At 42.4% G+C, this 23,969-nt stretch overlaps 1 protein-coding gene across 4 annotated transcripts in view; it reads left to right on the top strand.

Moving 5' to 3' along the window:
* The window catches only part of enp2 (Ectonucleoside triphosphate diphosphohydrolase 2), a 47,858-nt gene that overhangs the window by 8,516 nt on the left and 15,373 nt on the right, over positions 1-23,969 (top strand). For 3 of the 4 annotated variants that reach the window (XM_014128472.3, XM_014128470.3, XM_014128471.3), the window contains exons 2-3: positions 20,526-20,643; positions 22,277-22,427. In XM_014128472.3, coding sequence (XP_013983947.1) covers positions 20,565-20,643; positions 22,277-22,427 — 230 coding nt within the window. In that variant the 5' untranslated portion in view covers positions 20,526-20,564. Of the gene's footprint in view, positions 1-563; positions 733-20,525; positions 20,644-22,276; positions 22,428-23,969 lie in introns of those variants that run through there. The other variant, NM_001141635.1, reaches the window with a different exon arrangement.

Here is a 23,969-nt window from a genome sequence, read left to right as displayed (position 1 = left end):
TTGAAATCATAATCTGTCGACCTCTAGTACCCCCTGTACATAGCCTCCTTATTGTTATGTTATTGGGTTACTTTTTATTATTGACTTTATTTGGTAAATCTTTTCTTAACTCTTCTTGAACTGCACTGTTGGTTAAGGGCTTGTAAGTAAGCATTTCACGGTAAGGTCTACACTTGTTGTATTCGGGCATGTGAAATTATTTTTCAGTGTGCAAGATTTTAACTGCAATTTAAATTCCGTGAAATAAAAGTTTTTTCCCCCACCAATTTACACAACTCAAAAGGCACCTAATTTTTGGAACAACCCACATAGAATCGTGATACATGTAGAATGGCAATACATATGGTATCGCCAAAGTAAGAGTGATAATATCTTATTGTGAGGCACTTCCCAGCCCTACTACCAAATGGTTCTATCTGTGGGGTTTTGTGATGGGAAGTAAATAAGTAATTGCAAGTCATGCCGAAGTGACTTAAATTATGCGTTGTATGAAGCCAAACCCATTGTGTAGTTACCTCAAGCTGTTATCCAAACTCTCTTGCCTTCACTGCCAAATCAGGCAGCGCACGCACTGTGGATTTCATCTGAAAAAAGAGCACCGCTCAATTTTTAACAATGGCAAAGCGACGCTGTCATATTTTCGCCACGGTTGCGCTATTACTGTTTGGGATTGTAGCCATTCTCCTTCTAACTATTCCCACGGATGACTTGACCGAACCTCCGGAATTTATGGTAAGATTCGTTGGGCTATTTTTGGACTATGTATGTCAGCGTTTTAGGCTGGTTCGTGAAATGTAAGATGAACACAATTAGCCTCACCAACTCCTTACGAAAAAAGATTGCAGTCAGAGTGCAGTTTAACTGTAGTATAATGCAGTATAACTGCAGTTAAAATGGAGTTAACTGCACTATGCTGCAAATACTGCAAACTTTTTTTTTTTACGACTAATTTTGCAGTGCAACTGCAGTACACTGCAGTTATTCTGCAATTACTGTGTCCAAAATACTACAGTGGACTGCAGTTACTGCACTTTTACTTCAGTTTCAAAAGTGCTATATATTTTTGTAAGGGACAGTGTAGGCTGTGAATGGAGTGGAGTGAGGTGTCTATCTGCAGGCAGCAAGCAGCATGCAGAATATAAACTGCATAGGTAAGGTAATTTATGTCTACTGACTACAACACTGAAGATAAGAAAATTGTCAACAAGCATTCAACAATTCAGTCAGTCAATCCACCTCTGCAACCTGGTCCCAGAGCATTTCATATTATTCTCTATGTAAACCCAAGATACTCCTTTTAGTATGTATGTCATGTTCCTCCCTCACAACGCAAGGACAGCGGAGTCAATCACCACCTTCCGGAGACACCTGAAACCCCACCTCTTTAAGGAATACCTAGGATAGGATAAAGTAATCCTTCTAACCCCCCCCCCCCCCCCCAAAAGATTTAGATGCACTATTGTAAAGTGGTTGTTCCACTGGATATCATAAGGTGAATCCACCAATTTGTAAGTCGCTCTGGATAAGAGCGTCTGCTAAATGACTTAAATGTAAATGTTTCATGGTATGTACAGTGAGGGGGGAAAAAGTATTTGATCCCCTGCTGATTTTGTACGTTTGCCCACTGACAAATAAATTATCCGTCTATAATTTTAATGGTAGGTTTATTTGAACAGTGAGAGACAGAATAACAACAAAAATATCCAGAAAAACGCATGTAAAAAATGTTGTCAATTGATTTGCATTTTAATGAGGGAAATAAGTATTTGACCCCCTCTCAATCAGAAAGATTTCTGGCTCCCAGGTGTATTTTATACAGGTAACGAGCTGAGATTAGGAGCACACTCTTAAAGGGAGTGCTCTTGCTAGACGTTCACATTATACACCCACCCATCCACGCTGACCAATGACCCTCCTTTCATTTTTTGCCTTAAGTAACCTTCTGTCTTATGTAACCATACCAAACGTAACACATCATACTAATTTGAATGTTTACAATGTTCAGTCTAAATCAAATCAAACTTTATTTGTCATGTACCGAATACAACAAGTGTAGACCTTACCGTGAAATGCTTACTTACAAGCCCTTAACCAACAGTGCAGTTTAAGAAGAGGTAAGAAAATGTTTACCAAATAAACTGAAGTCAAAAATAATGAAAAGTAACCCAATAACATAACAATAACGAGGCTATATACAGGGGTACCGGTACCGAGTCAATGTGCGGGGGTACAGGTCAGAGGTAATTTGTACATGTAGGTAGGGGTGAAGTGACTATGCATAGATTAACAGCGAGTAGCAGCAGTGTACAAAAGAAATGGAGGGGAGGGGGTCAATGTCATAGTCCGGTGGCCATTTGATTAATTGTTCAGCAGTCTTATGGATTGGGGGTAGAAGCTGTTAAGGAGCCTTTTGGTTCTAGACTTGGCACTCCGGTACCTCTTGCCATGCAGTAGCAGAGAAAACTGTCTATGACTTGGGTGACTGGAGTCTCTGACATTTTTATGGGCTTTCCTCTGACACCGCCTATTTATATAGGTCCTGGATTGCAGGAAGCTTGGCCCCAGTGATGTACTGGATCATATGCACTAACTTCTGTAGCGCCTTACGGTCAGAATCCGAGTAGTTGCCATACCTGGAGGTGATGCAACCAGGCAGGATGCTCTCGATGGTGCTGCTGTAGAACTTTTTGAGGATCTGGGGACCCATGCCAAATCTTTTCAGTCTCCTGAGAGGGAAAAGGTTTTGTCGTGCCCTCTTTATGACTGTCTTGGTGTGTTTGGACCATGATTGATCGTTGGTGATGTGGACACCAAGGAACTTGAAACTCTCGACCCGCTCCACTACAGCCCCGTTGATGTTAATGGGGGCCTGTTCGGCCCGCCTTTTCCTGTAGTCCATGATCAGCTCCTTTGTCTTGCTCACATTGAGGGAGAAGTTGTTATCCTGGCACCACACTGCCAGTTCTCTGACCTCCTCCCTTTAGGCTGTCTCATCGTTGTCGGTGATCAGGCCTACCACTGTTGTGTCGTCAGCAAACTTAATGATGGTGTTGGAGTCGTGTTTGACCACGCAGTCGTGGTTGAACAGGGAGTACAGGAGGGGACTAAGTGCACACCCCTGAGGGGCCCCAGTGTTGAGGATCAGCGTGGCAGACGTGTTGTTGCCTAACCTTACCACCTGGGGGCGGCCCGTCAGGAAGTCCAGGATCCAGTTGCAGAGGGAGGTGTTTAGTCCCAGGGTCCTTAGCTTAATGATGAGCCTTATGGACACTATGGTGTTGAACACTGAGCTGTAGTCAATGAACAGCATTCTCACATAGGTGTTCCTTTTGTCCAGGTGGGAAAGGGCAGTGTGGAGTGTGATTGAGATTGCGTCATCTGTGGATCTGTTGGGGCAATATGCGAATTGGAGTGGGTCTAGGGTATCTGGGAGGATGCTGTTGTGAGCTATGACCAGCCTTTCAAAGCACTTCATGGCTACCGACGTGAGTGCTACAGGGCGATAATCATTTAGGCAGGTTACCTTCGCTTCCTTGGGCACAGGGACTATGGTGGTCTGCTTGAAACATGTAGGTATTACAGACTCAGTCAGGGAGAGGTTGAAAATGTCAGTGAAGACACTTGCCAGTTGGTCCGCAGCATGCTTTGAGTACACGTCCTGGTAATCCATCTGGCCCCGCGGCTTTGTGAATGTTGATCTGTTTAAAGGTCTTGCTTACATCGGTTACCAAGAGCGTTATCACACAGTCATCCAGAACAGCTGGTGCTCTCGTGCATGCCTCGAAGCGAGCATAAAAGGCATTTAGCTCATCTGGTAGGCTCCCGTCACTGAGCAGCTGGGTTTCCCTTTGTAGTCCGTAATAGTTTTCTAGCCCTGCCACATCCGAAGAGCGTCAGAGCCCGTGTAGTAGGATTCAATCTTAATCCTGTATTGATGCTTTGCTTGTTTGATGGTTCATCTGAGGGCATAGCGGGATTTCTTATAGGCGTCCAGATTAGTGTCCCGCACCTTGAAAGTGGCAGCTGTAGCCTTTAGCTCGATGCGGATGTTGCCTGTAATCCATGGCTTCTGGTTTGGATATATACGTACGGTCATTGTGGGGAGGATGTCGTCGATGCACTTATTGATGAAGACGATGACTGAGGTGGTATACTCCTCAATGCCATTAGATGAATCCCGGAACATATTCCGGTGTATGCTAGCAAAACAGTCCTGTAGTGTTACATCCGCGTCATCTGACCACTTCCGTATTGAGCGAGTCACTGGTGCTTCTTGCTTTAGTTTTTGCTTGTAAGCAGGAATCAGGAGAATATAATTTTTGTCTAATTTGCCAAATGGAGGGTGGGGGAGAGCTTTGTATGCGTCTCTGTGTGTGGAGTAAAGGTGGTCTAGAGTTTATAAAAAAAAAATGTTTTGAATTTTTTTTCTCCTCTGGTTGCACATGTGACATGCTGGTAAAACTGATTTAAGTTTGCCTCCATTAAAGTCCCCGGCCACTAGAAGTGCTGCTTCTGGGTGAGCATTTTCTTGTTTGCTTATGGCCTTATAGAGTTGGTTGAGTGCGCTCTTAGTGCCAGCATCAGTCTGTGGAGGTAAATAGATGGCTACGAGTAATATAGCTGAGAACTCTCTTGGTAGATTGTGTGGTCTACAGCTTATCATAAGGTACTCTAACTCAGGCGAGCAATACCTCGAGACTTCTTTACTATAAGACATCGCGCACCAGCTGTTATTGACAAAAAGACACACACCCCCACCCCTTGTCTTACCTGATGCAGCTTCTCTGTTCTGCGGGTGCATTGAAAATCCCTCCAGCTCTATATTGTCAGTGTCGTCGTTCAGCCACGAGTCGGTGAAACATAGGATATTACAGTTCTTAATGTCCCGTTGGTAGGATAATCGTAGGTCATCCATTTTATTTTCCAATGATTGCATGTTAGCAAGTAGAATTGATGGCAATGGGACTTTACTCGCTCGCCTACAGATTCTCAAAAGGCAGCCTGATCTGCGTCCTCTTTTCTTCCGTCTTTTCTTCACGCAAATTACGTGGATCTGGGTCTGTTCCCAGTATATCTTTCTCATCGGACTCGTTAAAGGTAAAAGCTTCTTCCAGTTCGTGGTGAGTAATCCCAGTTTTGATGTCTTGGTCATAAGAGACGGTAGCAGCAACATTATGTACAAATAAGTTAAATAAATGACAAACAACGCAAAAAAACGTCAACCATCCTCTACAGTGCCATTTTACCACTACTGGTCTATGAGACCAGGCTGATCCACCTCATACATAAAATTATATAAGAAACTTGTAGCAATTTAGTTAGCCTACCATCTTAGGTTTAAAGGCTTAAAATGCGTCATTCCATACGGTTGAATAAGGTTGATTGCCAACCTTGCTGAGCTCCTATCCAATAATACAGTCACTGAAAAGTACCAAAACCTATTTGGCCATTAACGTGTCTGCGTCACATTGTCATCATATAATATTCACCCTGAAAAGTGTTAACATGGGTGTGAGTTGCTAACAACCTAGTGACACTACTTTGTGGTGTCCAAAGCAATCTGCTGAGACAATGTATCTTTCACCTTATGTCACCTACTGGGGTCCGACGTATAACGAAAAAGACATTACAGAAAAAACTACAATTTACATACATTAACATGTAGTGTAGAGGTCGACCGATTTAATCGGCAAGGCCGATTTCAAGTTTTTTTTTATGCCGATTTACATTGCACTCCACAAGGAGACTGCGTGGCAGCCAGACCACCTGTTACACGAGTGCAGCAAGGAGCCAAGGTAAGTTGCTAGCTAGCATTAAACTTATAAAAAAACAATCAATCTTAACATAATCACTAGTTAACTACACATGGTTGATGATATTACTAGTTTAACTAGCTTGTCCTGCGTTGCAAATAATCAATGCGGTGCCTGTTCATTTATCATCGAATCACAGCCTACTTCGCCAAACGGGTGATGATTTAACAAGCGCATTAGCGAAAAAAGCACTGTCGTTGCACCAATGTGTACCTAACCATAAACATCAATGCCTTTCTTAATATCAATATACATATATTTTTTAAACCTGCATATTTAGTTAAAAGTAATTAATATTAACAGGCAATATTAACTAGGGAAATTGTGTCACTTTTCTTGCGTTCTGTGCAAGCACAGTCAGGGTATATGCAGCAGTTTGGGCCGCCTGGCTTGTTGCAAACTGTGTGAAGACCATTTCTTCCTAACAAAGACCGTAATTAATTTGCCAGAATTTTACATAATTCTAACATAACATTGAAGGTTGTGCAATGTAACAGCAATATTTAGACTTATGGATGCAACCTGTTCGATAAAATACGGAACGGTTCCGTATTTCACTGAAATAATAAATGTTTTGTTTTTGAAATGATAGTTTCCGGATTTTACCATATTAATGACCTAAGGCTCGTATTTCTGTGTGTTTTATTATATTATAATTAAGTCTATGATTTGAAATGTGATAGAGCAGTCTGACTGAGCGGTGGTAGGCAGCAGCAGGCTCGTAAGCATTCATTCAAACAGCACTTTCCTGCATTTGCCAGCAGCTCTTCGCTGTGCTTCAAGCATTGCGCTGTTTATGGCTTCAAGCCTATCAACTTCCGAGATTAGGCTGGCAATACTAAAGTACCTATAAGAACATCCAATAGTCAAGGGTATATGAAATACAAATGGTATAGAGAGAAATAGTCCTATAATTCCTATAATAACTACAACCTAAAACTTCTTAACTGGGAATATTGAAGACTCATGTTAAAAGGAACCACCAGCTTTCATATGTTCTCATGTTCTGAGCAAGGAACTTAAATGTAAACTTTTTTACATGGCATATATTGCACTTTTACTTTCTTCTCCAACGCTGTGTTTTTGCATTATTTAAACCAAATTGAACATGTTTCATTATTTATTTGAGACTAGATAGATTTTTATTTATGTATTATCATAAGTTAAAATAAGTGTTCATTCAGTATTGTTGTAATTGTCATTATTACAAATATAATATTTATATAAAAATCGTCCGATTAATCGGTATCAGCTTTTTTTGGTCCTCCAATAATCGGTATCGGCGTTGAAAAATAGTAATCGATCGACCTCTAATGTAGTGTGTGTTTGCATCTACACGCCTCCTGTTTTCACAAGTGAAGCCTTGACCTCCACAGAAACGATGCTTCACTGACATAGGCCTGCATTACATTGCAGCCAGGGTCCTTGGAACTACATTACCTTCATCTAAAATATCCTATTGGTGGTGTCTGCTTTCTCACCTCTCTCTGTGTCTCTCGCTCTCTGTCTCTCTGTTTTCTCTTCACTGCTCATGGAGCAGTCGCCTGGACTTCTTCAAAATGCTCTATACACGGATGGCATGTAAACTAACAACACAATGTGGGCAACATGGTGTGTGTGGTCAGGTATAGTGAAGTGTTTGCAGTTTAACAGTCACATACCCTAATGCATGCCTGGCTCTTTGTGCAATGCTGAAAGGAGCCTCTGTTTGCTCAAACAGACATTGCCAATGGCTCAACCCTGTGTATGTTTGGGTGAATTTAGAAACCTCAGAGAGAAGAGTAGTTGAATGCCTTGAACCATAACAGATAACTACTACTTCTTGCATGGGTTATTGACCGTCTGTGTATATAAAGAATATGAATCAAATCTCTACTGGTCCTCATATAAATCTTATGAATACCCTTCAAGTTGTATGAATACCCTATATTGTGTTATCAATGGAAAAACAGGAAATCAGCTCTTTGTGGAGGACTGGTCTGCAGATGTTCTGTCTGATCACACCGTAGAACCCTAAGAATGACGACTGCTGCATTTTTTGTCAATGGGGCATATCCATTATGTTCATTTAGTTGCATATCCATGTTGCTCTGTTTTTGGAAGACTCTTCTTCCTTCTCTGCCTCTTGCCTCTCATTGGATGAGTTTTTGTCATTTTGAGAAATCTTTGTTTAAAAATCAGAAAACCTATCACAGCTAGAGACTACTATTGGTTTTCTGTGTGTAGCCCCTATCGGCTCGCTCTCATTCCCCCCCCATACCGAATCCATCGACCACAGCTTCCTGTTAGCTGCTGAAATGGTTAACAGTCAGTTTCTTTAGAAAAAGTTTCAAGGTCTCATCCTGTTCCGCCCCATCAAACATGTCATCGGGTGAGCTCATTTTCAACTGAAGGGTTTTGGGGGGGTTTATTGGGAGGTCAAAACAGGAAGTTGTAATCCTGGAGTGGAACATGCAGGCCATGCCAATCAGCTGTTTCTATTCCATTTAGTGCCAGATAAATGTACAGAGACAGCACTTGAATTAATAATAATTTCAGCTACAGTGGGGGGAAAAAGTATTTGATCCCCTGCTGATTTTGTACGTTTGCCCACTTACAAAGAAATGATCAGTCTATAATTTTAATGGTAGGTTTATATGAACAGTGAGAGACAGAATAACAACAAAAAAATCCAGAAAAACACATTTAAAAAATGTTATAAAATGATTTGCATTTTAATGAGGGAAATAAGTATTTGACCCCTCTGCAAAACATGACTTAGTACTTGGTGGCAAAACCCTTGTTGGCAATCACAGAGGTCAGACGTTTCTTGTAGTTGGCCACCAGGTTTGCACACATCTCAGGAGGGATTTTGTCCCACTCCTCTTTGCAGATCTTCTCCAAGTCATTAAGGTTTCGAGGCTGACGTTTGGCAACTCGAACCTTAAGCTCCCTCCACAGATTTTCTATGGGAATAAGGTCTGGAGACTGGCTAGGCCACTCCAGGACCTTAATGTGCTTCTTCTTGAGCTACTCCTTTGTTGCCTTGGCCGTGTGTTTTGGGTCATTGTCATGCTGGAATACCCATCCACGACCCATTTTCAATGCCCTGGCTGAGGGAAGGAGGTTCTCACCCAAGATTTGACAGTACATGGCCCCGTCAAATGATGTGGTGAAGTTGTCCTGTCCCCTTAGCAGAAAAACACCCCCAAAGCATAATGTTTCCACCTCCATGTTTGACGGTGGAGATTGTGTTCTTGGGGTCATAGGCAGCATTCCTCCTCCTCCAAACACGGCGAGTTGAGTTGATGCCAAAGAGCTCCATTTTGGTCTCATCTGACCACAACACTTTCACCAGTTGTCCTCTGAATCATTCAGATGTTCATTGGCAAACTTCAGACGGGCATGTATATGTATTCTTGAGCAGGGGGACCTTGCGGGCGCTGCAGGATTTCAGTCCTTCACGGCATAGTGTGTTACCAATTGTTTTCTTGGTGACAATGGTCCCAGCTGCCTTGAGATCATTGACAAGATCCTCCCCGTGTAGTTCTGGGCTGATTCCTAACCGTTCTCATGATCATTGCAACCCCACGAGGTGAGATCTTGCATGGAGCCCCAGGCCGAGGGATATTGCATATAATGCATCTCTGCTTGGCTCTCAGCATTAGAGATTCAATGCATTCGGAAAGTATTCAGACCCCTTCCCCTTTTCCATATTGATGAAAAACAGGCTGTAATGTAACAATCTACACACAATACCCCATAATGACAAAGCGATAACAGGTTTAGACATTTTTGCAAAAAAAAATAATAATCGTAATTGAGCTCATGTGCATCCTGTTTCCATTGGTCATCCTTGAGATGTTTCAACAACTTCATTGGACTCCACCTGTGGTAAGTTGATTGGACATGATTTGAGAAGGCACACCTGTCTATATAAGGTTGAACAGTTGACAGTGTATGTCAGAGGAATTGTCTATAGAGCTCCAAGACAGGATTGTGTCGAGCCACAGATCTGGGGAAGGGTACCAAAACATTTCTGCAGCACTGAAGATCCCCAAGAACACAGTGGCCTCCATCATTCTTAAGTGGAAGAAGTTACTCTACTTAGAGCTATCCGCCAGACCAAACTGAGCAAACAGGGGAGAAGGCCCTTCATCAGGGAGGTGACCAAGAACCCAATGATCACTCTGACAAAGCTCCAAAGTTCCTCTGTGGAGATGGGAGAACCTGCCAGAAGGACAACCATCTCTGCAGCACACCATCAATAAGGCCTTTATGGTAGAGTGGCCAGATGGAAGCCACTCAGTAAAAGGCACATGACAGCCCGCTTGAAGTTTGCCAAAAGGCACCTAAAGGACTCTCAGAACATGAGAAACAAGATTCTCTGGTCAGATGAAACCAAGATTGAACTCTATGGCCTGAATGCCAATCCTCACGTCTGGAGGAAACCTGGCACCATCCCTACGGTAAAGCATGGTGGTAGCAGCATAATGCTGTGGGGATGTTTTTCTGTGGCAGGGACTGGATAGACTAGTCCAGAACGAGGGAAAGATGAACGGAGCAAAGTACAGAGATCCTTGATGAAAACCTGCTCCAGAGTGCTCAGGACCTCAGACTGGGGGCGAAGGTTCACTACGCCAAGACAACACAGGAGACCAGTCTATGAATGTCCTTGAGTGGCCCAGCCAGAGCCCGGACTTGAACCCGATCCAACATCTCTGGAGAGACCTGAAAATAGCTGTGCAGCGACGCTCCCTGTCCAACCTGACAGAGCTTGAGAGGATCTGCAGAGAAGAATGAGAGAAACTCCCCAAATACAGGTGTGCCAAGCTTGTAGCGTCATACCCAAAAAGACTCGAGGCTCTAATCGCTGCCGAAGGTGCTTCAACAAAGTACTGAGTTAAGGGTCTGAACACCTATGTATATTAAATCTATATTTTTTTTTTGGGGGGGGGGGGGGGGGGGGTGGTAAATGTCTAAAAACCTGTTGTTGCTTTGTCATCATGGGGTATTGTGTGTAGATTGATGAGGGGGGAAAAACTATTGAATCAATTTTAGAGTAAGGCTGTAATGTAACAATGTGGAAAAAGTCAAGAGGTCTGAATACTTTCCAAATGCACTGTAGATTGGGAGTAATGGTAATCAAGCATTCTCACGCTACAAAAACAGTAAATAGGCTCCTGCTCCTATGAGCTGTTCAGGCTTGCACAAGCCAAGTCTTGTCCAAGGCTACTTACTTATGATGTATGTTAGTATCATGTTTCCAGGTTCACATATGCATGCATGAATGCTCTGAGGGACATACAATCAGGTAAAAAATGATTGGCACCCTTGATAAAGATGAGGGAAAAGACTGTATAAATAATACAAATACTGACCTACATTGTATGTAAAAAAATAGCTATTTTCATGTCATCTGATTCCAATCCAAGTGCCAATGCTGTTTAGCAATCGCCACGCATTTACATTTGTTAGATGACATGAAGATAGAGCTCTTTGCCCACGCACACCAGTGGTGGGTTTGGTGTCGAAAGATAGATGCATGAAAGATGAATTCACTGAATCCCAAGGTGGAATGTACAAGAAATTTAGCCAGGCCAACTGAACATGTAGCCGATAAATGGACGCACTCGCTTTGGCTCTACTGGTGCCTATATTACATTGATGTTACAAGTCATTATACCACCCCGCTCTTAGTGAGCTGCCCGTTTTGTCCCCCTGTGGGAGAAAAACAGTGTGCCCCACAGGTGGTTGTGTGCCATATAATAGAACTGTAGGCTACTTCACTGGTTGTAGCCATGCATCTGTTTGCATTTATTTGATTGGAGAATTATATGGACAGTTGAACGAATTAATATACTATATAGATGCCTAATTCCTAAATAATCAAATTCATTTTATTTTCAATTAACACAGTGATGACAAGTGTTTGTTGTTGTTTTTCCTTTGTTGGCTTTACGTTGGCTTTAAAAAAAACAAGAGGTAGGTCTATCACACTGGCCAGGACAAATTATCAATATATATTTTAATGTGACAATGTATATTTTTGTTCTTTAGTATTTTATTTATCTATTTTTTACTCAACAGTTCTTTTCCTTAACTGCATTGTTGGTTAAGGGCTTGTAAGTAAGCATTTCACTGTGAGGTCTACACCTGTTGTATTTGGCGCATGTGACACATACAATTTGATTTGAAGTGTCTCAGAAGGCAGAAGCAGACCTAGACAGGGCTCATTCATAATATTTACTATATTTACTTCAAACACTCAAAAAACAACAAAAACAATTATAATAATAAAGGAATTTGAAGAAAAAAGTATCTCATTCCGTCCTAGTTGGGCAATATGCACTCAGTGTCCAGGTTATTAAGTGCACCACCCCTTTCAAAACAATTGTTCACTCCTACAGATACAGTTGAAGTCGGAAGTTTACATACGCTTAGGTTGGAGTCATTAAAACTTGTTTTTCAACCACTCCACAAATTTCTTGTTAACAAACTATAGTTTTGGCAAGTCGGTTAGGACATCTACTTTGTGCATGACACGAGTAATTTTTCCAACAATTGTTTAGAGATTATTTCACTTATAATTCAGTATATCACAATTCCAGTGGGTCAGAAGATTACATACACTCAGTTGACTGTGCCTTTAAACAGCTTGGAAAATTCCAGAAAATGATGTCATGGCTTTAGAAGCTTCTGATAGGCTAATCGACATAATTTGAGTCAATTGGAGGTGTACCTGTGGATGTATTTCAAGGCCTAACTTCAAACTCAGTGCCTCTGCTTGACATCATTGGAAAATCAAAAGAAATCAGCCAAGACCTCAGAAAAACAATTGTAGACCTCCACAAGTCTAGTTCATCCTTGGGAGCAATTTCCAAACACCTGAAGGTACCACATTCATCTCTACAAACAATAGTACGCAAGTATAAACACCATGGGACCACGCCGCCGTCATACCGCTCAGGAAGGAGACGCGTTCTGTCTCCTAGAGATGAACATGCTTTGGTGCGAAAAGTGCAAATCAATCCCAGAACAACAGCAAAGTATCCATTTCCACAGTAAAACGAATCCTATATCGACATTAACTGAAAGGCCGCTCAGCAAGGAAGAAGCCACTGCTCCAAAACCGCCATAAAAAAGCCAGACTACGGTTTGCACTGCACATGGGGACAAAGATCGTACTTTTTGGAGAAATGTCCTCTAGTCTGATGAAACAAAAATAGAACTGTTTGGCCCTAATGACCATCGTCATGTTTGGAGGAAAAAGGGGGATGCTTGCAAGCTGAAGAACACCATCCCAACCGTGAAGCACGGGGGTGGCAGAATCATGTTGTGGGGGTGCTTTGCTGAAGGAGGGACTGGTGCACTTCACAAAATAGATGGCTTCATGAGGAAGGAAAATTATGTGGACGTATTGAAGCAACATCTTAAGACATCAGTCAGGAAGTTAAAGCTTGGTCGCAAATGGGTCTTCCAAAGTTGTGGCAAAATGGCTTAAGGACAACAAAGTCAAGGTATTGGAGTGGCCATCACAAAGCCCTGAACTCAATCCTATAGAAAATTTGTGGGCAGAACTGAAAAAGTGTGTGCAAGCAAGGAGGCCTTACAAACCTGACTCAGTTACACCAGCTCTGTCAGGAAGAATGGGCCAAAATTCACCCAACTTATTGTGGGAAGCTTGTGGGAGGCTACCCGAAACGTTTGACCCAAGTTAAACAATTTAAAGGTAATGCTACCAAATACTAATTGAGTGTATGTTAACTTCTGACCCACTGGGAATGTGATGAAAGAAATCACTCTACTATTATTCTGACATTTCACATTCTTAAAATAAAGTGGTGATCCTAGAATTTTTACTAGGATTAAATGTCAGGATTTGTGAAAAACTGAGTTTGAATGTATTTGGCTAAGGTGTATGTAAACTTCCGACTTCAACTGTAGTCACTTGGCCGAGGCCTGCTATATAAGCAGGCAGACAGGAATTGAAGCATTCAGTTACTGTTTCGAAAGGACGTTAGAATGGGCGAAACAAGTGACCTAAGCGACTGAGCGTGGTATGATCGTCGGTGCCAGGCGCTTCAGTTCCAGTATCTCAGAAGCGGCCGGCCTCCTGGGCTTTTCACACACATCCAGTCAGCAGCAGTCCTGTGGGCAAAAACAGCTTGTTGGTGAGATGTTCGATGGAGAATGACAAGAATCGTGCAAACTAACAGGGGGGTCACAAACAGGCAAATAAACAAGCAAGTACAACAGTGGTGTGCAGCACAGCATCTCGGAACACACAACTCGTCCTTGTCACGGATGGGCTATTGCAGCAGATAACCACACCGGGTTCCACTCCTATCAACTAGAAACAAGAAGAGGCTCCAGTGGGCAACCGATCACCAACACTGGACAATTGAGGAGTGGAAAAACATTGCTGGTCTTACAAATCCCGGTTCCTTTGCATCATGCTGATGGCAGAATCAGGATTTGGCGTAAGCTGCATGTGTCTACGGCCCCATCCTGCCTGGTGTCAACGGTACAGGCTGGTGGCGGTGGTGTAATGGTGTAGGGAATGTTTTCCTGGCACACGTTAGGTCCCTTTATACCAATTGAGCAACATTTCCAGCCCCCAGAGAATTCAGACTGTTCTGGAGGCAAAGTGGGATCCAACCCAGTACTGGGTGTACCTAATACATTTCCCACTGAGTGTATATTGGACTTATCAATGGAATCATGAATCGTGTTATTAGATAGTTATATTTTGTTTTTTTTATACACACCTTATTTAAAATAGTACATTTGTGGTTGATTAGAGCACAATTAAGTTTGGCCAAGACTATATATATTTTTTTCTTTGTATTAAATAGAGACAGTCACTGACCAATAAACTGCATTAAAGGGAATAACTACTACAGAGGCACCAATAAGGTCGCTCTCTCACTGGTGCATCAGTACAGGACAGATTAATGCAAGAAGCATCAAAGGGGAAAGGGGAGGAGGTGAAAGAGGAACATGAGGGATTTGTATTTATTCTTTATGTCTTGTGAATACATGCCCAGTTAGAAGCTTAAGGGTTGATCAATACTATTTTCATTGTAGCTGTTTATGTAGTGTATCAACACCTTACATAATGTACGGTGAGTCAAAATGAGAAAATATATGAAGACCCATCTCAATAGTTTGTGTTATTGTTTTTTTATTTTTGTGGGAGGAGTATTGGAGGACAACTGGAGGTCTACTTATAGTTAGTATTGAGAAGTATCTCAAAATGGTGGTAAGGACAGTGATGAGTATTTTAAAATGTAACCCATCATGGTAATCAGTGTATTAATTATAGCTTGCTATAATTCCACTGTTTAGGCTGATAATAACAAAATAACAATTTTTACATGGCTGAAGGACAAGGATTACGTATTTTGTCTTCAGGAAACTCATTCAATATCTTTAATGAAGTGCCCTGGGAAAAATAATGGGATGGTAAAATCTATTGCAGTCGGTGGGTAAAGAAATTCAAAAGGTGTTATGATCCTACTCAAAAACAATTTGGATCTTGAGGTACAATATGTTAAAATAGATTGTGATGGAAGATGGATTGCCTTGAATATACTACTTCATGATTAACAGTTATGTTTAAAATCTATAAGGACCGAAAAATGACGATCCAAACTTCTTTGAAAATCCACTATATATACACAAAAGTATGTGGACACCCCTTCAAATGAGTGGATTAGGCTATTTCAGCCAAACCTGTTGCTGACAGTTTAAAATCGAACACATGGCTATGCAATCTCCATAGACAAACAGTGGCAGTAGAATGGCCTTACTGAAGAGCTCAGTGACTTTCAAAGTGCTACCGTCATAGGATGCCACCTTTCCAACAAGTCAGTTCTTCAAATCTCTACCCTGCTAGAGCTTCCCCGGTCAACTGTAAGTGCTGTTATTGTGGCGTGGTCTGGGAGCAACAACGGCTCAGCCACGAAGTGGTAGGCCACACAAACTCACAGAACAGGACCGCCGAGTGCTGAAGCGCGTAGAGTGTAGAAATTGTCTGTCCTCGGTTGCAACACTCACTACCGAGTTCCAAACTGCCTCTGGAAGCAATGTCAGCACAAGAACGGTTAGTCGGGAGCTTCATAAAATGGGTTTCCATGGCCGAGCAGCCACACACAAGCCTAAGATCACCATGCGCAATGCCAAGTGTTGGCTGCAGTGGTGTAAACTCACCGCCATTGGACTCTAGAGTGTTGAATCACACTTCACCATCTGGCAGTCCGTCGGATGGATCTGGGTTTGGCAGATGCCAGGAGAACACTACCTGCCCCAATGCATAGTGCCAACTTTAAAGTTTGGTGGAGGAATAATAGTCTGGGGCTGTTTTTCATGGTTCGGGCTAGGCCCCTTAGGGAAAGGGAAATCTTAACGCTACAGCATACAATGACATTCTAGACGATTCTGTGCTTCCAACTTTGTGGCAACAGTTTGGGGAAGGCCCTTTCCTGTTTCAGCATGACAATGCCCCCATGCACAAAGCGAGGTTCATAAAGAAATGGTTTGCTGAGATCGGTGTGGAAGAACTTGACTGGCCTGCACAGAGCCCAGACCTCAACCCCATTGAACACCTTTGGGATGAATTGGAACGCCGACTTTGAGCCTGGCCTAATCGCCCAACATCAGTGCCGGACCTCATTATGCTCGTGGCTGAATGGAAGCAAATCCCCGCAGCAATGTTCCAACATCTGGTGGAAAGCTTCCCAGAAGAGTGGAGACTGTTATCACAGCAAAGGGGGGGGACCAACTCTATATTAATGCCCAGTCTTCGATACTGTAGGCCGGCTATTCCCAAACTGGGGGTACGCGCAATTCCGTCGGTGGTACGCCAAATAAAAATGTGATTCACATTTTGAAACAGTCCATTTAGATCTTCCAACGGGGCTACACATTTGGGTGATGTTTTTTTCTCGCCTGAGTAGCCTCGTTTCACTGCCAAAAATGAAATGAAACCATCTAGTGTTCAGCGAAATAACAGCACATTGTCAAATACATGTAGCCTAGTCAAATAATTAACATCCAATCACATTTACCGTTACTCTTTCGCGGGAATTCCACTAACGGTCCGTATGTAGCCAAACATAGCTGCTGCTCATTCCGTTTGCTAGAAAATGGATGAATGGTTAAAAAAAAGTAAGGCCTGTGTCCGTAGCAGTACTACCTGTAGTACTGCTACCAGCAGCAGTACTACACCTGCGCCTGTTGATGACACAAGTTGTTCTGTTTCAACGAGCAAATCCAGTGCTAGCATCAGTAATCCTACATTTGTTGCTAGCCCAGCTAGCATGGACACTGACAGTTGTGAATCTGATGCAGCCGAAGAGCTACTGCCCCCTTACCCAGGAACGCACCGAACAACAGACAGGGACGTTGGACCATCGAAGAGGCGCAAATATGATGAGAACTACATTGATTTGGGGTTCACTTATATTGGGGGTAGTGCCTTTGCAGAGCCACAGTGTTAAATGTGCAAAAGTACTATCTCACAACTCGATGAAACCTTCACTCTTGCGCAGACATTTGGAGACGAAACATGCCAATTTGAAAAATAAGCCACGGGAGTTTTTTGAGCAAGAATTAAAACAACTTTTGAGTAGTAAGACGTGTATAAAAGAAGCAGATACCATTAATAAGAAGGGGCTAGAAGCGTCTTATATGGTGAGCTACCGAGTGGCTAGGACAGGCAAGCCCCATACTATTGTGAAGGACTTAATTCTTCCTGCTGCTCCGGATATGGCTGGGACAATGCTGGGGGAAAAGGCCCAAAAAAATATACCGTCAATACCCTTCATAAAACAACACTGTATCACGATGCATCAGTGACATGGCAGGAGATGTTTTGAAACAATTACTGCTTCGCATACAAGCCAGTGAATTCTATGCGTTACAGCTGGATGAGTCAACAGACATTGCAGGCCTGGTACAGCTCCTGGTATATGTCTGTTACGTTTATGGGGGGTCAATTAAGGAAGACATCCTCTTCTGCAAACCACTGGAAACCAGGACAACAGGAGAGGATAGTTTTTAAGTACTGGACAGCTTTGTGACATCAAATGGACTTTGGTGGTCAAGATGTGTTGGTATCTGTACTGATGGTGCAAAAGCCATGACAGGGAGACCTAGTGGAGTGGTAATGCGCGTGCTAGCAGTTGCTCCTGACTCCACTTGGGTACACTGCAGCATCCACCGAGAGGCTCTTGCTGCCAAGGGAATGCCTGACAGCTTGAAAGACGTTTTGGACACTACAGTGAAAATGGTTAACTTTGTTAAAGCAACTCCCCTGAACTCTCATGTATTTTCTGCATTATGCAATGATATGGGCAGTGACCATGTAATGCTTTTACAATATACAGAAGGTTATATACAGCTGGTTATCAAGGGGAAAAGTATTGACAAGTTTTTTAAATTGATAAACGAGCTTAAAGTTTTCTTTACTGACCATAATTTTCGCTTGACTGACCGCTTGCATGATGACGAGTTTCTCACACGACTGGCCTATCTGGGTGATGTTTTTTCTCGCCTGAATGATCTGAATCTAGAATTACAGGGACTCTCCGCAACTATGTTCAATGTGCAGGACAGAATTGAGGCTATGACTAAGAAGTTGGAGCTCTTCTCTGTCTGCATTATTAACACGGACAACACACAGGTCTTTCTACCATTGTATGATTTTTTTGGTGCAAATGAACTCAAGCTTACAGACAATGTCAAATGTGATATAGCGAAGCACCTGAGTGAGCTGGATGCGTAATTATGCAGGTATTTTCCCAACATGGACGACACAAACAACTGGATTCGTTATCCCTTTCATGCCCTGCCTCCAGTCCACTTACCAATATCTGAACAAGAGAGCCTCATCGAAATTGCAACAAGCGGTTCTGTGAAAATTGAATTTAATCAGAAGCCACTGCCAGATTTCTGTATTGTGCTGGGCTCAGAGTATTCTGCCTTGGCAAATTGCACTGTTAAGACACCGATGCCCTTTGCAACCACGTACCTATGTGAGAGTGGATTCTCAGCCCTCACTAGCATAAAAACGAAATACAGGCACAGACTGTATGGAAAATGATTTAAGACTGAACTCTGCAATGTTGGGTTGTATTGGAGAGAGTCTATGTGCATCCTTTCAAGCACACCCTTCTCATTAACCTGTGGTGAGTTATTCACAATTGTTGATGAACAAATAAGGTTTTATATGTAAGATTGCTAAATAAAGAGCAAAATGATTGATTATTAGTATTTGTGCCCTGGTCCTAAAAGAGCTCTTTGTCACATATTTTAATTGCTGTCTCTCTCTGACACTGCTGTTGAAACTTGTTTAATTACCTGACTGTGTTTGGCATCTGACTGGTTTATGATGCAATAAAAATGCAATTTCAATAAATTTACTCAGTTACAAGGAAAATCAGTAAATTTAAATAAATGAATTAGGCCCTAATCTATGGATTTCACATGACTGGGCAGGAGCGCAGCCATGAGTGGGTCCACCCACTTGGGATCCAGGACCTGCCAATCAGAATTAGTTTTTTATTACAGACAGATATACTCCTCAATTTCATCAGCTGTCTGTGTGGCTGGTCTCAGATGATCCCGCAGGTGAAGAAGTCCTGGGCTGGCATGGTTACACGTGGTCTGCGGTTGTGAGACCGGTTGGACGTACTGCCAATTCTCTAAAATGGGGTTGGATGCGGCTTATGGTAAAGAAATTAACATCACATTTTCTGGCAACAGCTCTGGTGGTCATTCCTTGCAGTCAGCTTGCCAATTGCACACTCCCTCAAAACTTGAGACATCTGTGGCATTGTTTTGTGTGATAAAACTACATTTTAGAGTGGACTTTTATTGTCCCCAGCACAAGGTGCACCTGTATAATGATCATGCTGTTTAATCAGCTTCTTGATATGCCATACCTGTCAGGTGGATGGATTACCTTGGCAAATGAGAAATGCTCACTAACAGGGATGTAAACAAATTTGTGCACATAACAAATAAGCTTTTTGAGCGTACATTTCTGGGATTTTTTATTTCAGCTCATGAAACATGGGACCAACACTTTGCATTTATATTTTTGTTCAGCATATTTTGGTCATAGTAAGTTCCCCTGTAATAATTTCATCATTACAAAGTGGCCTCATGCAGGATGTTGGTCCAAGGGTTTTAATAGAAGACAGTATCTTAGAAAGTTAATGTTGCCTTACTCATTTGAATATTTACACACAATTTACCAGGTTTAGAGTTTATGATTCATAGCATAATCAGGATTGGAGCGTACACACTCTAAACAGTTCCTTCATGATTTGCAATCATGGGTTGTTCTCAGACCAGACAGGGCCTCTTACTTCTCCTAATTAATTCCCTCATCCTCTTTCACATCCTCTACAACTTTCCATCTATCTTACCATGAAGTAAACATGCAAGCAACATTCTTGCTGCCAAAATATATACACGATGTCATAAAAGCCAGAGGACAGGCCATCAATCTAGTTAAATGTCTTCCAGATGCCTCTATCCATATTAAATGTCTTAGCATAGATGGATTTCAAACACCTGATCGTTTGTAACCTTTTATGGTTTGGGGTAGACCCAATTAGGTTGTCTTTTCTTGGGGATTATTCTAAATCAGCTCTTTTTTCTCAAGATTTGTCCCTATGTCTCTAATCTCCCTCTCTTCTCTCCAACCCTCCCCCTCCCCAGTATGGGATAGTCCTGGACGCAGGCTCCTCTCACACAGCCATGTACATCTACAAGTGGCCGGCAGACAAGCAGAATGGCACGGGTGTGGTCACTCAACACACTGAATGCCACCCCAAGGGTAAGACAGTGTCCCAACGGAAGGATTCTTCCAGGGGGTTGTCTGCTATTTACAAAGTGTTTAATATAGAAATGACTTGGTAGAATGGTAATTAAATTGTTATTACTCTTTTGTTCCTTTTGAGACTTAAAACAAGTACTATTACCATTTGTTAACAGTGAGTAACCAATTATTTGAAGTAAGTACAAGAAAGGACAGATTTACATCCAATTTTTTTTTTTCAAAGAGCAGGCAAATGGGGTGGCAGGAGGTAGCGTAGTGGTTAGAGCGTTGGACTTGTAACCGAAAGGTTGCAAGATCAAATCCCCGAGCTTACAAGGTAAAAATCTGTCGTTCTGCCCCTGAACAAGGCAGACTGTTCCTAGGCCATCATTGAAAATAAGAATTTGTTCTTAACTGACTTGCCTAGTTAAGTAAAGGTAAAAAATAATAATAATACTTTTTTACAATAATAATTGTAAAATACTGTATTACCCAAAACCTTAACCCCAAGAAGAAAACTTTTTGGGCGCTCCAGTTGGCAAAGAACAGTCCCCATTGTGTGCTGTGTTCACACCGTGTGGGTTACAGTATCTCGTCACACAAGGCCAGAGATAAAGAAGCAGAAAAACATAGATGCCTAGCAACGGTGGATCTGTCAATAGTTCCGCAGTGACTCAGTGCACTGTGTGGTTTTCCAGTCCTGTCATGCCTACATGAGTTACGTGTTTGTATAGATCACGGTAGTTGGCTGCTTTAATTAATGTGAAGTATTTGCAAGTACACCAGCTCTCCTAGAGTACATGTAAACAGCACTTACATTTACATTTTAGTCATTTAGCAGACGCTCTTATCCAGAGCGACTTACAATTAGTGCATTCAGATAGCTAGATCAGACAACCACATGTCACAGTCATAGTAAGCACAGTAAGTTATCAGAGAAGTCAGTGCAAGTAGGTTGCAGCTAGGGAGTTCTGTATAGCACTTTGACATCGGCTGATGTAAAAAGGGCTTTATAAATACATTTGATTGATTGAAGCAGCAACCTCTACTCCTCAACAGCTCCTCCCATCTGTCATCACCTGTACCGCTGGTGCAAGAAAACAATACATGCTTCACTTATTGTACTTTACTGTCTTTCAGCAACCGCATGGGTTAAGACCTTTAAATATCCTGGGATTCTCTGACCAGTATAACATTATGGGATCAAACACTGAAGTCTCGAAGTCTTCTTCCTCCTCTCTACCTCACAGGGTATTAGAAACAAAGAGTTCAAGGGTGTTAGACTCAAGGTTGCACCGGGGCAGTTTGGTCTGTCTTGGAATTCGTCGGGCTCCAGCTAAGCTAGCTAACTGTATTGGAAAGTAGTTTGTGTGAGTTTTGTGTGTTGGAACAGAAGCATTCCAAGGGGTGAGACTACCCAACTTCTCCCTCACAATGTAATGTGTTGAGCAGAAAGCCCTGCCTCCTGCTTCAATGCCCCATAGAATGCAGGGAATTCTCTTGATCTGGTCTGAGTTAGGGGAAGGCTTGCATGACCTGATCCCTGGGTCACTGCCTGGGCTTAATCCTGCTCCATGAACCAGGGCATGGACACCCAGGTGAGGGGTGTTTGTTCTGCCATTAAGTGTGTCTGGGTGTTCCCGCTATGCAGGTGGAGGAATCTCTAGCTATGCGGGACAGCAGCGAGAGGCAGGGAGAAGCCTCCAGTCTTGTCTGGACCAGGCCACCCGGGAAATCCCCAGAGCCAGGCACCACCTCACACCTGTCTACCTCGGAGCCACCGCTGGCATGAGGCTGCTCAAGTGAGTTATAGTTTGTGTATGCATCTGTGTGTGTTTGAGTGTGAGTGCACAAGCATTTGTGTCTGTGTATCTTTGTGTGCGTGTATCTTTGTATGTAAACAATCAGTGGGTAAGGATTTCCCACTCAGAGGCAGACAGGCAAGAACAAGCCCCCTCCTTTCATCTGCCAAGCTCTAAGCAAACACTACCACACCTGTTTAAAACACAAGGGATGTCATATGTTCTGGTTAAAGAAGCATGCACAACAGTAGAGGCTGCTGAGGGGAGGACGGCTCATAATAATGTCTGGAATGGAGTAAATGGAATGGCATCAAACACATCTATTCCATCCTCCCCCGTCCTCCCCTCCACTGATACACACATCATGTTCACACAAAGTTACACTAAGACACCCATTTCCATGCAGATATGTACACATAGACATTTCTCATGCTCTTGCACACACTGGTTTTAAACACAAGCAAAGTTAACAGAATGTACATCAAAGAAACATACATGCATACATACATACATACATACATACATACATACATACATACATACATACATACATACATACATACATACATACATACTTGAAGTTGGAGGTTTACATACACCTTAGCTAAATACATTTAAACTCAGTTTTTTACAATTCCTGACATTTAATCCTAGTAAAGATTCCCTGTCTTAGGTCAGTTAGGATCACCACTTTATTTTAAGAATGTGAAATGTCAGAATAATAGTAGAGAGAATTATTTATTTGAGCTTTTATTTCTTTCATCACATTCCCAGTGGGTCAGAAGTTTACATACACTCAATTAGTATTTGGTAGCATTGCCTTTAAATTGTTTAACTAGGGTCAAATGTTTCGGGTAGCCTCCCACAAGCTTCCCACAATATTTTGGGTGAATTTTGGCCGATTCCTCCTGACAGAGTTGGTGTAACTGAGTCAGGTTTGTAGGCCTCCTTACTCGCACACGCTTTTTCAGGTCTGCCCACAAATTTTCTATGGGATTGAGGGCTTTGTGATGGCCACTCCAATACCTTGACTTTGTTGTCCTTAAGCCATTTTGCCACAACTTTGTAAGTATGCTTGGGGTCATTGTCCATTTGGAAGACCTATTTGCCACCAAGCTTTAACTTCCTGACTGATGTCTTGAGATGGTGCTTCAATATATCCACATCATTTTCCTGCCTCATGATGCCATCTATTTTGTGAAGTGCACCAGTCCCTCCAGCAGCAAAACACCCCCGCAACATGATGCTGCCACCCCTGTGCTTCATGGTTAGGATGGTGTTCTTCGACTTGCAAGCTTTTTCCTCCAAACATAACGATGGTCATTATGGCAAAACAGTTCTATTTTTGTTTCATCAGACCAGAGGACATTTCTCCATGTGCAGTTGCAAACCGTAGTCTGGCTTTTTTATGGCGGTTTTGGAGCAGTGGCTTCTTCCTTGCTGAGCGGCCTTTCAGGTTATGTCGATATAGGACTCGTTTTACTGTGGATATAGATACTTTTATACCTGTTGCCTCCAGTATCTTCACAAGGTCCTTTGCTG

Source organism: Salmo salar, chromosome 11 (genome assembly GCF_965601325.2).
Source record: "Salmo salar chromosome 11, fSalSal1, whole genome shotgun sequence".
NCBI classification, from domain to species: Eukaryota; Metazoa; Chordata; class Actinopteri; order Salmoniformes; family Salmonidae; genus Salmo; species Salmo salar.
The sequence above is the reverse complement of the archived record's forward strand: the minus strand, read 5'-3'. Positions and strand labels throughout refer to the sequence as shown.